At 40.3% G+C, this 15,767-nt stretch overlaps 1 protein-coding gene across 3 annotated transcripts in view; it reads left to right on the top strand.

Moving 5' to 3' along the window:
* Positions 1–15,407, top strand: part of JUP (junction plakoglobin) — a 53,510-nt gene extending 38,103 nt beyond the window's left edge. The window contains exons 3-15 of one of the 3 annotated variants that reach the window (XM_007428049.4): positions 1,548–1,801; positions 2,819–3,057; positions 5,935–6,136; positions 6,479–6,623; positions 7,383–7,486; positions 7,849–8,187; positions 9,108–9,263; positions 9,468–9,587; positions 10,105–10,255; positions 11,071–11,192; positions 12,443–12,482; positions 13,045–13,223; positions 14,357–15,407. In XM_007428049.4, the coding sequence (XP_007428111.1) occupies positions 1,548–1,801; positions 2,819–3,057; positions 5,935–6,136; positions 6,479–6,623; positions 7,383–7,486; positions 7,849–8,187; positions 9,108–9,263; positions 9,468–9,587; positions 10,105–10,255; positions 11,071–11,192; positions 12,443–12,482; positions 13,045–13,190 (2,018 nt within the window). In that variant the 3' untranslated portion in view covers positions 13,191–13,223; positions 14,357–15,407. Of the gene's footprint in view, positions 1–1,547; positions 1,802–2,818; positions 3,058–5,934; positions 6,137–6,478; positions 6,624–7,382; positions 7,487–7,848; positions 8,188–9,107; positions 9,264–9,467; positions 9,588–10,104; positions 10,256–11,070; positions 11,193–12,442; positions 12,483–13,044; positions 13,224–14,353 lie in introns of all 3 variants that reach the window. The other 2 variants (XM_025166549.2, XM_025166550.2) reach the window with 2 other exon arrangements.
* Positions 15,408–15,767: the final 360 nt, after the last annotated feature.

Below are 15,767 nucleotides of genomic sequence, written 5' to 3' on the forward strand. Positions count from 1 at the left end.
AACTAAAGAGTATTAGTCTAGGGAAAAGCCATTTTAAAGTAACGTAGGCTTTAATCACATCACAATATGCTTAGATTGCTGCAGCAGGATTGCTACACTGAGAATTCTAAGTTCATAACCTGATCTAAAGTTTTGTGAGATAACAATTTTACATTTTATTCAGTTAAAGTGGTTATCAGTATCAATGTAAGATATAGTATTAAATCCACATCTGCATTAAAATAGGCACAGACATTATAGACTATAAGCTCTATAGTACCCAGGCCTATCTTTTGTTTATTTTTTTTACGCTGAGTTTGATTTTCACACTTATTTTTTAAATAGACTTGAATTATAATGTTGAATTGTTATGACCCATCGTTGGTCTCTTGGTCTATAATTTAATAGTGGTTTTCAGTCAGATGGATAAAGACAATTGTCCTAATAATTCCTAAATCCAGACCATGTAGAACTTGTTAAACCAGTGTCTTTGAAATTACCAACACGTACCTAGAATCTAACAGTTTGCTTTGGCCAGTTTTTAATTTTAAACAAAGGACATATATCCACATCTGTGTGATCACTTCATTTACTGCTAGAAGCCACTGATGTGGCTGATTACTAAACTGCTGTTGGCTTAGAAAGGAATCATGGCAGCCTCTCTGGTAACTTTTAGAACTGACCCTCTGTTTTATGAATTGGGAGATCTAGATTCAAGTCCAAATGTGATCATGACACTTTTCCTAAGACTTAGCTCTCTTTCTGTAAAGTGAAAAAAGCCCACCCAAACAGGTTATTTAAAAATAAAGTATACAAACACAAAAGTCCTCTAAATGGATTTCAGAAGTGATCCAGAGAAGTTCAGATTTTTTACTGCTCCTTCTTGCTTTCATGGGAATCAATATCTTCAAGTGTAAGCAGAACATCTTGGCTGTTGAAAGAACAAAAGGATTATGTTTTTTGTTATTGTGTAAAGGGATATGCTTATGTGTAGCCACATTTTGGAAGTTAGAGGAAGGCTGAGTTAACATAAAAACGATTCACTGTAAGGAGTCCATATTGCAAAGGACTCAGGATACCACAGAGATGAGCAAAGTTTGCAAACTTATTTCATATTATATATCGAAGGAGCAGGGAATGTGGCAGAGAAACCATTTAATGAGAAACAGTAAAATTCTTTCAGGCTTCAAAGGCACCAGAAATAGGCAAGTAGAGGCAGCAAGCTTCTTTATAATGCCTCTCAGAACAGCACAGCAATCTAGGTTGCTGCAATAACTTAGATACTTCACCCCCAATTCCTCTGTGTGTGTGTGTAAAAATTTCCAGGTCCTTATGCCTGCCAGTTCCCCTTTCCCATCTCACTTTCATGTTTTTAATTAAGCAGCTTTATATTACAGCTGCCTAATCATGCTGGTTAATTAACTCCAGCCTTATCTCTTTGCTCACATGTGAAGTCTCCTGCACCTTGTAGAGCTGAAACAGCTCCAAGAACCTCCTTAACGTGGTTGTTAAAAATTCTGATTAGAGTTTTATCTTTGTTAATCCTCTCTTGTCAATCATCCTTGCAGCAGAATTGGAGTCCCAGCTTGCAATGACCCGTGCCCAGCGCATCCGGGCGGCCATGTATCCAGAGACAGTGGAAGACCACTCTCTTCTTGTGACTACCCAAGTTGAGGGGCAGCAGACAAATGTACAGCGGTTGGCTGAGCCCTCTCAAATGCTCAAGTCAGCTATTGTGCACCTCATCAACTACCAAGATGATGCTGAATTAGCCACTCGCGCTATCCCTGAACTCACCAAACTTCTGAATGATGAAGATCCGGTAAGGCAATATAGTTAGACCATTGCCTTGCAGGGATTCTGAATGATTTAATAGAGCCAATTTCCTTGATTCAGTAGCATTGCTAGTGCTTCAGTAATCCTATATATAAAATGATACTTTCCATGGAAATTCAAAGAAGGTACAGAATGTATTATTACCAGCCCAAGAGAACTTTGATTTTTCTTCATGTTTATCATGCACACTCAAATGGAAGCTCTGGCTTTTATCTTATAGAAGTATGCTTTGGAGGAGTGTAGACAATTTTTGCTTCTTCTACTGAGTAAAATTTTCAGTAGAGGTAGAATTTTGAATCTTTGTGTACCTCTTGATTTCTTCCATAGGACTCAAAAAACTTTATCCAGATCACAAAACACTGTTTAGCTATTCAGAATAGGAGAACCACACAAACTTGATAATTAATTCAGGGCCTAGAATTTGGCTGCACAGAATACAATGGACTTTTTAATGCAGAATGTTCACAAAAGTGTTTTTGCATTAGTTTATTGTGGTATATTTGAATTGGCAAATTCAAGATACTGATCACTACCTTTGAAGTCCTACGTGGCTCCAGGCATGGGTATCATCTTAGATGATCACCTTTCCAGGAGAGATTCTACCTGTTGCCACCTGGATAATCACGGAGTGCCTTGAGAGGGAGTTTGACAGCTGCCATCTCTGTAGGGGCTCCCCTTCTCTGGAACATCTCCCCAAGATGATGGTGACTTCCACTCTCATGACCTTCCAAAGGCTAGTAAAACCTCCGCTCTTTCTGAAGGCTTCAGAGATTGTGTGGCATCATTGGCACCAAAATGTTTGTTACTGTTTTATGATAATACTGTATTACTATTACTAACTACCTTGTACACCATGTAGAATTCCTTGGTACTGAGGTGGAAAATCAGTTTTATAAATAACAGTTAAATACTGAATTTGGAGTTTAATAGACCTCATTGCTCTGAAGAGTGCTGTGATAATTGTTCCATTCTACAACTTCCATTCTTCCCCTTCTCCATCCAGGTGGTGGTCAGCAAAGCAGCCATGATTGTGAACCAGCTGTCTAAGAAAGAAGCGTCGCGCCGGGCTCTGATGCAATCTGCTCAAATTGTTGCTGCTGTGGTGCGCACCATGCAAAACACCAGTGACCTGGATACAGCCCGCTGCACTACCAGCATCCTCCACAATCTGTCTCACCACCGTGAAGGGCTGCTGTCCATCTTTAAGTCTGGGGGTATCCCAGCTCTTGTGCGCATGCTTAGGTAATTTTCCAGGTGTTATGTCATGAAGAGAGAGATAAATTGCTTTTAAGATCAGTTTTCTTGGTCACTAGAAGTATTATGATAGCAACTCTATCTGTGAACTCCTCCCATCCATTTTATTTAGTATTATTGTTTACATGGGACTTGGTGTGGTTTGCACTTCTCCCTTAGGGCTTTGGTTTTTGTTTTTTGTTAAATTTTTTAATTAACATTTTTCAATACAATATAAGTATACAAAATTAGAAGATTAAGGGAAAAAAAGAACGAGAGAGAGAGAGAAAGACAGACAGACAATTATTTTGCCCTTCTTTCTATTGAGTAATTGCCATCTTTCCCCTTCCTCTTTGACCCTTTTTAATCCCCAAATCCATAAATCATCAGTTCACTTTTTTCTTCTTTCAGTAAAAAGTCTATCTAAGGCTTCCAGTCTTTTTAAAAAGCCTTTATCTTTTTTTACCCTTACCAAACTGGTAAGCTTTGCCATTTCTGTGAGCTCCAGCCCTCCTCCCTTAGAGCTTTGGACTAAATAAGTACTGAACTCTTAAGCTTCCATGAACAGTGTTACTTTTTGCATTGTCCCAAGCGGTCTTTACATGTGACCACTGCTTGGAATAAATAACAAAGAAAACATCCATGTGTTGAAAATGCACCATTTTCAGTCCTCTATGCTACCAGCATTCTCCACAACCTGTCTCACCACCACAAAGGGTTGCTGTCCATCTCTAAGAGGGGTATCATATACATATACTCAGAACACTCCTAATTATTACTTCATCTATTACAATATTAAAAGTACATGCCTTAAAATCAGATTTTTGAACTTTGCTTTGATATGCCATAACTCATTTGACTGATTTTCCCCAAATACTGTAACTACTACTACTACTTTATCTGATCCTTTCCTCTCTCCTACTTCTATTGGTTTCATTGAGGACTGTCATTTGACACCCATTTTGTCCTTGATGTAGGGCTCCTCAGAACCTTTTCATCTCAGTTCTTGGGACCAAAAAAGAGGGGGGAAATGGTTACCGTAATTTCCAACTGATCATAGCATTTTAGCACTTACCTATTTACTACATTTCTAAAATGCCATACTTCTGGAGGACTCATGGCAGTTTACAACATTAAATAGCACAAAAAAACTGGTAAGAACAGATGCTGCACTTGATATCAGCTAAAAGGCTGAGAAGCACAAAAAATGCACTGAGTAAATAATATAATAAATGTAAGATTATGATGATAGAATTATTCAAATAAAATCCTTATTCTCACTGTCACTATATTTATAATTTGGCATCCCAGTGACCATGATCTTAAATTAAAACCTCTTCTGAGCAGCTTCCAGCTCACCTGAACATCAGAAGATGGGCACCATACAGGCTGGATGGTTATGCTGTACCTAATGTAGAGAGCCTTGCAGGTACCTAAGTGCCAAGCTACACAGGGCTCTATAGGTCAAAAACAGCACTTTGAATTGTACCTGGAAGTCCTACTGGTAACCAGTGCAGAACCTGCTATGCTGCTATTATGTGTGAATAACTCTTACTTTGGAAGTCTTGACCAAATTTAATATCTAATACACACAAAGGGCATTTGCTTAAAGTATGCTGACACTAGGTATTCAATTCAACCCAATGAGAACTTAATCCATGCAATATTTCTGCCAGCTGCTCCCACATCTCTTCTTGTCTCTCCTATTCCTTTGCTAGGCAGACTTTGCTGCATGTCCACACCCAGCTGGCACAAAATGGAGCTGATGAGCAGCTGCTTTGACATGGAGGAGTTGGCTTTGTTGTGGAAACACAAGTCTCAGCAAGCTATGGCTGAGTCATGCTCACTTTCTGTTGCATTATCTTGCAATGGGAAGAGTCTTACAAATTCCAGATAACTGCCTCTGACGCCACCATATTGGAACCACCAGAAAACAAAAATGCATTCTTAGTGGCTGGGCCATAATTGGATTGACACTTTTAACAGTAGACTATCACCTCTTCCAGCCTCAGTTTGCCTTGACAAAGGGAAGGAACAATATATTAGGGGTGAGGGAAAACATAATTAAATATGCAGACAAGCATTACGAGTGTAGAAAACTCTTCATGCCATCCCTGTGTTGCTTCAGGGCCAGGGAAAGTCTCTGTGTGAAACTTTGGTGAAGTATTATTATGCAAGAAAAACAGCAAGGATTTCAGGACTGTACTGTTTTAGGATATAATAACAGAATCTTGAAAGCCTGCCAGAGTATCTCTCTGTCCCCTCTTACATCAAACAGAATCAAGGTGGGGTTATTTTGGGTTTCTTTCTCATGCCTTCTCCTTTCCCATGACTAAGTTGTCATTTTCTTTCTCTTAATGGTTCTTGCATTCCTTCATCAAGGCTATCTCCATACTCTTCTACAGCTTCAGTAGTCTTCAACTCGGAGACTACTTTTACACAGTTTTAGTGGAACAACAATTTTACACACACCAAGTCCCAGATTTGATCTGTGACAAAAAAGCACTACCAGGCTTCTGCTCTGAGTTAGTATAATTTGGAGTAGTTAATTTTAGAGAATAATTTCCATGATCGTTAAACAAGTTGGCTGGGCTTACGCGGGGGTACCACGTTGCTTTCTGATATAGACATTATTCAATTAAAAGACTTATTTTTTCCCTTTTATCTGTGCAAAATGCCCTCTTGTTTAGCCTCTTTATTGGGGGTGATTTGCATCAGGGTGGGTAGTAGCTGAACAAGATGATTTTATTTTAAACTCCATAGTGTTCAGCTGTTCTTCAGTTGTAACTCATTTTGGCTGCAACACATACATTCATATAATTTGTTGCTGTTCAAGTTATAGAAATTTGTGTCTTCTCTGTTGTCCTCCCACCTCTCAACCCATAGCTCTCCAGTGGAATCAGTCTTGTTTTATGCCATCACTACTCTTCACAACTTACTGCTGTACCAGGAAGGTGCCAAGATGGCTGTACGCCTTGCTGATGGTCTTCAGAAGATGGTCCCCTTGCTGACAAAGAATAATCCTAAATTCTTGGCCATTACCACTGACTGCTTGCAGTTGCTTGCATATGGGAATCAAGAAAGCAAGGTAAGGACTTGTATTCTGACTTTGAAGTACTTCAGTGAGGGTGGGGGGACTCTGGTTCAGTAACTTAAATCCACCCTTGTTCATAGAATACAGGCAACCACTCCAATATAGGCAGTCACCACTATGAGATCCATCACAGTTTTATGTATTAATTTAGGCACATTTGTGTGCACATTTCTGAGGAGCAGGTCTCCTTGTTCTCCCAAGGAAGGGCTTTATTTTGGGGGCCAGTGGCTGAAGCCAGGAGTGGGGGAAAGATACATGATTAAGATAATGAATTGCAATTATCTGCCTTTGCCCAGAGAAATGAAAGAATGCTGTTCTCTGTGTTTGTGTCTGCAGCTCATAATTTTGGCCAATGGAGGCCCCCAAGCTCTTGTTCAAATTATGCGAAGTTACACCTATGAGAAACTTCTGTGGACTACTAGCCGTGTCCTCAAGGTCCTGTCTGTCTGCCCCAGCAACAAGCCAGCCATTGTGGAAGCTGGTGAGTGGTGACAATTGAGACAGAACTGGGATGCAATCTGAGATGACATCTATAACTAGCTTATTATGTCATCTGCTTTCCTTACCCTAGATATGTAGACCTGTTCCCAGAATTCCCTAGTAAACAGAGCTCTTGCTGAGAATTCTGGGAGCGCAGATCTGGCGAATGGCCAGGTAGGAGAAAGCTAAAATTCTGCTGTTTTAAGGCATCATGTACAATAAGTTATCAACACTGACTGGTGAATATTCTTTCGGTAATATATGTAAAGCATCCTTTCCCCAGCATTACACTTACTTATTATGTATTTATTTAAATATATTAATCTGTCTCACAATAAAACTAAACATTAAAAGAATAGAAAACAATATGCATAAATCAGGATGTATGTTTTAAGAGGATTAACTTTCATTACAATTAAAAGATACATTGTGCTCTTTTTTAACAGCAAAGATCCCTAACTTACATGTGTTAGAGGAGTCTCAGCTAGGAATTTATATAAATGCACAATTCTTTAGCTGTACCAGTGTAGAAATAGACCAATGACTAGGCATGCAGCTCTTGCTGGTTACAGAAGAGCATGTCCATAGTCAAGCTTTGCCTTGCCTTTAAAAGCAAGAAATACACAATATGAAGTCATTGTAATGGTGTTATATTACTTTGAGGAACATTTTCAGACCATTTAAATTCAATCTTTCCCATTTTCTTTCTTTTTTTCTTTTTGTTCAACCATGGTTCATTTTTTGCACTTTTTTCCAATAGGTGGTATGCAAGCTCTGGGAAAGCACCTGACTAGCTCCAGTCCAAGGCTTGTGCAGAACTGTCTATGGACTCTGAGGAATCTCTCAGATGTGGCCACAAAGCAGGTAAGCAATGCTTTTTTCCACAATCCCCTTTATTTAAACTGTTCCCACCCAGCCTTTTTTGTCTGGTTACTTGAGATCTCTATTCAGTAACTGGTTCCTTGGAGACCTACTTTAAGAAGGGTTGGTGAAAGGATTTATCCATCAAAGTATGTTCTAGCACGTCCTTCTATTGAGCCTTCCCTGACTCTTCCTTTGTGCTGTTGAATTAAAATTAAGGACTGACTGATACAGTTGTATCGTATTTGAATATTGTATCGTAATTGTAGTGGTATGTCCCAGTGGGTCTGTCTGGTGATCTCCTTATGTTGGCCTAGCTTCTGATTGAGGCAGATAATTCTATATGCTATTTGTTGTCTTTAAAGGAGGGTCTTGATGGTGTCCTGAAGATTCTGGTCAACCAGTTGAGTTCAGATGACATCAATGTGCTGACCTGTGCCACTGGCACCCTGTCCAACTTGACTTGCAACAATAGCAAGAACAAAACCCTGGTGACTCAGTCAAATGGAGTTGAGGCTCTCATACACACTATCCTCCGAGCAGGAGACAAAGAAGACATCACTGAACCAGCTGTCTGTGCTCTGAGGCACCTCACCAGTCGGCATCCAGAGGCTGAGATGGCACAGAACTCTGTGCGGCTTAACTATGGAATTCCTGCCATTGTTAAGCTGCTTAATCAGCCCAATCAATGGCCACTGATCAAGGTACAGGCATAGGGAGACAATAGCTAAGTATTTATGGGCAGACACGTGCACTTCTACTCTGTTTTACATAACAGGCTCATATTTCTGTCATGGATGCATTTTGGGGGTGATCACTATGTTCAGGAAAGTGTGTCATAATCCTGGGAAGCTATACCCCATCAGAATGCTTATTGGAGGAGTGAGGATCATAGCGGAATACTTCTCCGGTCAAACTGCCAGAACATGGGACAAAGATTATAGTTAATTTTTTTCCCCATAGACTTCTCTATGAGAAAAGAATCTTACTAGTGCAGATTGTAGAAGACTTATTACCGTGTTGGGTAATTGTGTTGTGTAGTGGCTAAGTGCCTAAGCTGCAAGCCAGGATAGCTTTACTTTCAAATCACAGCTCAGTGGTGTAGATTAGGTAGCTGTAGGCAAAGTCCCTTTTACTTTCACCCAGCCACTCATCTTTAATAGGGGTTTATGATAATACCAGCCAAGATCACATGCGTGCAATAAAAATTGCTTACAGAATTTATGTAAAGTACTCTAAGCATATAATTGCATTTTCCCCATAAAATGGGTAGGAGACACTATTAATGAGAATAGTATCTAAGGGGCATGGAATGCCAAAATGAAGATAGGAGTTTGAGAATTGAGTTTCTCCTGTGGAGAAAGTGAGAAATGAATGTGCCAGGAGTGGAAGGTGGGGAGAGGATAATTCTGTTTGCTAGTCAGAGATGGAATTCTGCAGTGGTGCTCTTGTATTTTAGGTTTAATTTAGTGTAAAGTAGCCTGGGTTGAACTGAGCACTGTCTTTCCTTGGTAGACCCAAATGGCAAAAATCACACACCACAACTTATTAAACTACTTGAAAGTTTGTCTAGTTTTGCATCTACCAGTGTTTTGAAGGCATGCTTTCTCCTTCCTGCTCACAGGCTACTATTGGCCTCATCCGTAACCTGGCTTTATGTCCAGCCAACCATGCCCCCCTACAGGAAGCTGCTGTCATCCCACGCCTTGTTCAGCTACTGGTGAAGGCTCACCAAGATGCTCAACGTCATGCAGCTGCAGGCACACAGCAGCCATACACGGTAAGAGGGCAGGATCATACCAGCTGGATAAAAGCAGCCTCTATTTATGATCTTAATTAGCTTTTGAAGTTATTTATTTAGGATCTCTGGAGAGTTAGTCACCCGAATATAACTTTGAACTTGATGCCTTCTGGGGTATAGGTGCCAGCCCAGGAATGAGCAGCACTGTTTTTTCGTTCTTTAATGGCTGCCTTATTTCTTCAGGACGGAGTAAAGATGGAAGAAATTGTGGAAGGCTGCACAGGCGCATTGCACATTTTAGCCCGTGACCCCATGAACAGAATGGAAATATTCCGTCTAAACACCATTCCTCTCTTTGTGCAGGTGGGAATTTCTGAATGGAGGGAAGTTGCATGGGAGAAGCGTTCGAGGTTAAGTGTGGGTAGAAACAGAGTTTGATTTCTGCAGAAGTAAAATAGTGACTAGGTGTAATGATTGGCTAAGCACAACATGTGAATTTAACCATTGTTTTTTGTAAACCAAGGCTTGTGGCAGAGGTGGGAAGCCCATGGTCTTCATGTGACCCTCAGGATTGTAATGCCTAAATTAGGTGGATAATTCCCAAACAGCAAAATGTATTTCTTTGCTTTCCCAAGTTTTTAAGGTAGCAAGGTTTAATGTGCATATATATTGTTAAAATTTTCAAGGGATTGCTTACCCTCCTCTCAATTTGCATTAATGCTTAATAACTTTGGCATATCATAATATTGACCTCCTGCAGGAGCCAGGCACTGTCAACAGAACACAACTTTTGTGGATTTAAAATTGAGAATAGATAGTTTCCCAGGAGAGAACTATTCCTTTGCTTATTTTTATTCCTTCTGTTCATTTTGGGGAACAGCTCCTATACTCTCCAGTTGAAAACATCCAGCGTGTGGCAGCCGGCGTACTGTGTGAGCTGGCTCAGGATAAAGAGGCAGCTGACGCCATTGATGCAGAGGGTGCCTCAGCCCCACTGATGGAGCTTCTGCATTCCAGGAATGAAGGCACAGGTGAGGATTGTAGGCACGTGTCTGTGTATACCTGTCTTATCACCACACTGAAGACCTTAACTTAACCATTGGGTTTACAGTATGCGCATTCCTACAGAACACCATTAAAAGCTTTTTACATTTTCTGATCCACAATTCACTAAGCATAAATTCCTAGTATTGAAAAAAGTCTTTGAGCAAATGTTAAAAGAGCGATATGAAAGATGGGGTGGGGGGAATAATAAAATAGCACGTGTCTATTAAACTGAATACTGTTTAAAGGAAATGGATTAGCTGTGTTGTAGTTGAACCATTTGGTAATAACAGAATATCACTGATTAAGAGTAAGATTTAACTAAGCTAGTCTTTTTTAATTCAAAAATCGAGTGTAGTCCTCCTTTATATATATATATATATTTTGGTAATGCTGGAGCTTGGAGATAATGATTTTTCCTTCAGCAAAGGACTTGGTTATGTAAGAATTAACTGGATAAGCTCATGACCACAGTAACATTAAAGCTCTGGACAGTTTTCATTACCAGAGATTCACTGGTGTAAGTCCTCCAATGGAGGAGTATTCTAACATACAACTCTTCTCTTAAAACCTAGAGTGATACAGGCCAGAAATAATTGTAGCCTATAACTGACTCCTAAAAATGCTTGCAGAAATGGAAAGCTTGTTTTATTATCACAAATTAGTGGATTTTGTCATAGTGTGGAAAAGAAAACTGGGAGATATATGCTGCATGCATGCTTCTCAAGGTAGTCAGTGCAACAGCTGACCAAGGGGGAGCTTTTTTTAGCTCATTGCTAAAGGTCCTTTTATATTTCTCCAGCTACATATGCAGCTGCTGTGCTGTTCCGCATCTCTGAAGACAAGAACCCAGACTATCGGAAGCGTGTCTCTGTGGAACTCACCAACTCACTCTTCAAACATGACCCCGCTGCTTGGGAAGCTGTGAGTTTTTCTGAGAGTTAGGTGGCAAGGGATTAGTGTGCAAGTTCTAGGTCTCTGAACTTAACCTGAATCCATTTCATTACAAAAGCAGAACTTTGAAAATGTTTTGGGAGTCAGACATTTCTGGAGCAAAACTTCAAGAATGCCTAAGAGAATTGTTTTCAGTTCTAAGAGTTGTTCTTTCTCAGGTTTTGTCTATGGGCACCCCGAGTCTAGGCCTTTTTGGAACTAAAAAAGAAAGAGGGATTCTGATGCTCCAGGTCTTGCTCCCCAGTTCCTCAGTTCTCCGTCAAAGCAGCGCACTCCTTTGATTATAAGGGGACTGGCCGTAAATGGAAGGGGGACTTGTGTGTTACTAGGACAACTGCAGATACCTGAAATTCTATCTGAAGTAATTCTGTGAGAGAAAATTGCAGCCCTGCCAGGGGAAACAAGATTTGTGGACATGATTTCAATTATCTTAAAGTCTATCTGAATCACTGCTGCCTGATAGTCAACTTTCCTTAAAGTTAAAGTTTCTTCAGCAGGGTGCTGGGGAAAATCATTATGAGTTCTGTATCTCATACTTGGAAGCAAATGCATGTCACACAGGAGATTATAATCTGACATCTTTTTTTAATTAAATGCAGCGCTGCTACTGGTAGCAGTGGGGAATATTTAACACCTACACAAATTTTGCCAACTGCTGGATGATGATTGAGGGAGGACTTTCAATGAGGAAAAAATGCCCTGCCCTCATTTACTCATTTCTCTGCCAGCATCACTATTGGGAAAGACAGCAAAGGAGTGCCTGTTGGGAGGGGCTAATTATAACCGCCCAGAGTCGCTCTGCAGTGACATGAGCGGTGACAAATTTGAAATACAAAAATAAATAAAAATAATTATGCGTTAAAGAAGACTTAAGCCTTCTGTTGTGAATCCCTGGCTTAGTAAGCCTTGACTCTAAACCATGGGCTCTGGGGGCAGGCTTGGCTATTCCCCAGGGATGGATAGTTCCAGGAGTGAGCACTGGATGCCTCTTGAGTCCCTTGGTCAACCATTTGGGCTTGCTTGGCTGAGCTCTGCGATCCCTGCTATCCTACTTACAGGCAATCAGAGTTGCTAAGAAAATGAGGTTACCATGGGAAACCAGAGCTCAATTGCATAGGCAGCATCTCCAGTACTGACCTCTCGTGGCAGGCTTGATTTAACTTGCAGCCCTGCAAGTTTCTGTCTCTGTGTTCTGAGAACAATTGGTTTTCTTTCCACAGGCCCAGAGTATGATACCCATTCACGAACCATATGCAGATGGTGAGTATGGTGGGCTTGTTGTTTTGGGTGAGAGGGAGAGTAATGATGTATAACCAGGCTGATTTGCTGGAACTCCCATTCTTACTGACACTCTTAGCTATTGTTTCTCCTCTGAGGCTGTTTATAGGAACACGTACAATAGTTAAACAGCCATTAATACTTAAATTAAAAGTCTGAAGGCTTTCTTCTTTCATATTCCCTGTATCTTACAATAATTTCTCAAATTCTTAAGTTTTTCCCCAAACCAAGCAGACTTAAATCAATTAAGGTTGTATGCTGAATATTCCAGACTGTTTTAATTATTTTGGGACAGACAGCATACAAGGGAGGGTGACGCTCGGAGCGGGCTTCACCAACTTGGTACAATTCTGTTACGTTGGGACTGCAGTTCCCAGCGTGGCAGGGGCATTTTGAATGATATAGTCCAAGCACATGTGGAAGGGCTCATTTGGGGAGGATTCTGGAGTGATTCTCCTTTAGAAACCCGTTTCAGTTTTCAGCTTACTGTTTGTCTTGCCAAACATGAGCCATATCTCCCTTTCTTCTTTTTATGCTTCAATAGAATTGGATGGAGGATATCGTGGCATGTACCCTGGGGAAATCCCCATGGATCCCATGGACATGCACATGGACATGGATGGCGACTACCCCATGGATACATACAGTGATGGTGTGCGAGCACCTTACCCAGACCACATGCTCGCCTAATATGTCCCTTGGACATGTTGGGCAGGATTCAAGGTAAAAGCATCTTGTTTGGTGCCTTTGGGAATTGGCCAGTTAATGGAAACTAAACCCAAAAAAGGATGAAACAGGTGTTCTTGTTCTTTATAACCAAGCATCCCTCACCCTTTCTTTTACCTGCAGAATGTATCACTGCTTCCCATTCCAGAGGAAAATAGATTTCTGTCCTGCATCTTTTTTAGTAAAGAATTAAATCTGCATAGTGATTATGCAGCAGATGAAGGGCAACTTGTAGATTAGTCTTACATCTGGACAAAATAAAACTCATGCAGATTTATCACAAGCAGAACTCAACTGCTGTGTTTGGTCAGACCAAATATCCAGCTTTCTGCATCTAGCAGTCTCCAACCACATGGCCCATGATTTGCCCGTAGCCACCTGGTAAAAGAGGTGGGAAAGATACAAGGTTTTGAAATGGAACCTCCATATAAATGCCCTTTGTGTGTTGTTCTGAATATTAATTTTTTAAAAAGAGAAGTAATATTTAGAACAACACACAAAGGACATTTATATGGAGATTCCATTTCAAAACCTTGTATCTTTCCCACCTCTTTTACCAGGTGGCTACGGGCAAATCATGGGGCATGTGGTTGGGGACCACATTGCTTCTAATAGCTGTGAGGTCCTTGAAGCCGTTTTCCACTTCTGGGTAGAAAGAAAAAAGAAAATTTACCCACCAATGCATAATGTCTAGAAATTTGCCAGCGCTTAAGAAAAAAGGGGAGGGGGGTATTCTGTGTTATTAAGAACACGGGCTGGCTGCACTATTATGCTTTTGGCTAAAATAAACATATAAATTCTATTCATAGGAAAAGATGGGGCTTCCCCAGTCTTGTCTCTCACATTATGTATGATTACAGCTCTCATCATTCTCTGCCAACGTAACAAATATGGCCCATCATATCTTGGAGGCCTGAGATTGGAGAGGTCAGAAGTGGTTGTTTCCTTCACAGGGACCAGGCAGTCCCCCAGTTTGGTGCCATAAAAGTAGGCAGGGTTGGTTAGATGGACAAATGGTCTGACCTGATGCATTCAAAGCAGCTTCCTTTATCCTAAAGGGAAACCTTGCTTTCTCCATATATGGTCTAAATCTAATTTTCCCTTTTTTTTTTTTTGTTCTTGATCAGCAGATGTTTCCCTAACACAGAAGAGGGCAGCCCCAGTGCTCAAGTTCTGGGCATTCAGGAGATAGAAGTGCCTGAGAAAGATGATGACAAAACTCTTCCTTTCCCTGTGAAGAGATTTTATTTCCATGTTTCCCTCCTGCAGGCCTATGGGAAAGATCCCCACTCCATAATCTGTGCTGCATCTAACAACATTGTAATATTAGCAGTCAGCTCCTCTTTCTGCCGTTCCCCACAGTATTCTTCGTTAACAACTTCTCCCTCTTCTCATTCCATATCCATTTTTTCTGCAAATCGGAGCACCATCTTTAAACTGCCATTGGATCCTGATAAGTACTCTTAAACGTATACACTAGAACTAACAACACACACTGAAATACAATGTAAGAGAATAAATATATATATATATATATAGATTGTGTGTTTGGTGCAGAACCAGAGTTTTCCATATGATAGGATTTTCTTTGCCTCTTTGCACTTCTAATACTAATCAGAACTAAATCAAAGGAGAAGAAAATGGAAATATTTCTATTCCAATGCCCCCCTCCACTTTTTTAATATTTAACCTTTAAAAATAAAAACGCAAGCAGCCATTGGGTATAAGTTCACCAAGAAATCAACAGCTTTGCATTTCTCCAGTTTTTTCCATTTTTTTTAGCCCAACAGATGCATCTATGGATTTGGGGACCCCAATCCAATCGATTTCTTAAGCTGCCCTACAAACTGGAATGACTAACAATTTTAGGTAAACTCTCCTCCTACTCACCAGACCACCTTTTGCATATTTTTAACCCAATCCCCCTTTTCCTTCCCCCCCCCCAATCTTCCTGGTGATTGGCGTGCTCTCTTCTTCCTCCTCCTATTCCCCTGCTCCTTCTAATGCATTTTTAAAAGCGGCTCTCTCAATGTGATGGCTTGAGGCTTCCACTGGAAAAGGGATCGATGTAGCTGCAATTGTACTTTAGAAGATTTTATTATTATTTCTCTAAGGGATTTTTTTGTATAGACCAAAGCTAAAAAAATAAAACAACAAAAACAAATAAAATTTTAAACCCAACCTTGCAATGCAAATGAACTACTTTTTTGTGTTTAATTAGTTAAAATTCTGTTGAATGGAGAAGATGGACAGAGGGAAAGGATTGTGAAAAGTGTACGTTCAAATTAGGTTACACATATTTAAACATAGGGGAAAGGGGGAGATTTTTTTCTTTGACCCAGTTTTCATAGAAGTGGTGGGCCTTGAGAGAGAACATTGTGTGAGTTTGTATGTTAAATGTTTGAATTGGCATGTTAAATTTTAATCAGGGAGGCTGAAAACTGAGAGTACACAATTTCTTAAGGCTGATCTGGACTGCAGATGGGAGAAGGAGGAAGACAATAAAAAAGAAACTGTATGTTCCTGTGTCACACTGTTCAA

Source organism: Python bivittatus, unplaced genomic scaffold, assembly GCF_059951505.1.
Source record: "Python bivittatus isolate LINGU-HERP-01145 unplaced genomic scaffold, Pbiv_v1 ctg000410_np1212, whole genome shotgun sequence".
Lineage (NCBI taxonomy): Eukaryota > Metazoa > Chordata > Lepidosauria > Squamata > Pythonidae > Python > Python bivittatus.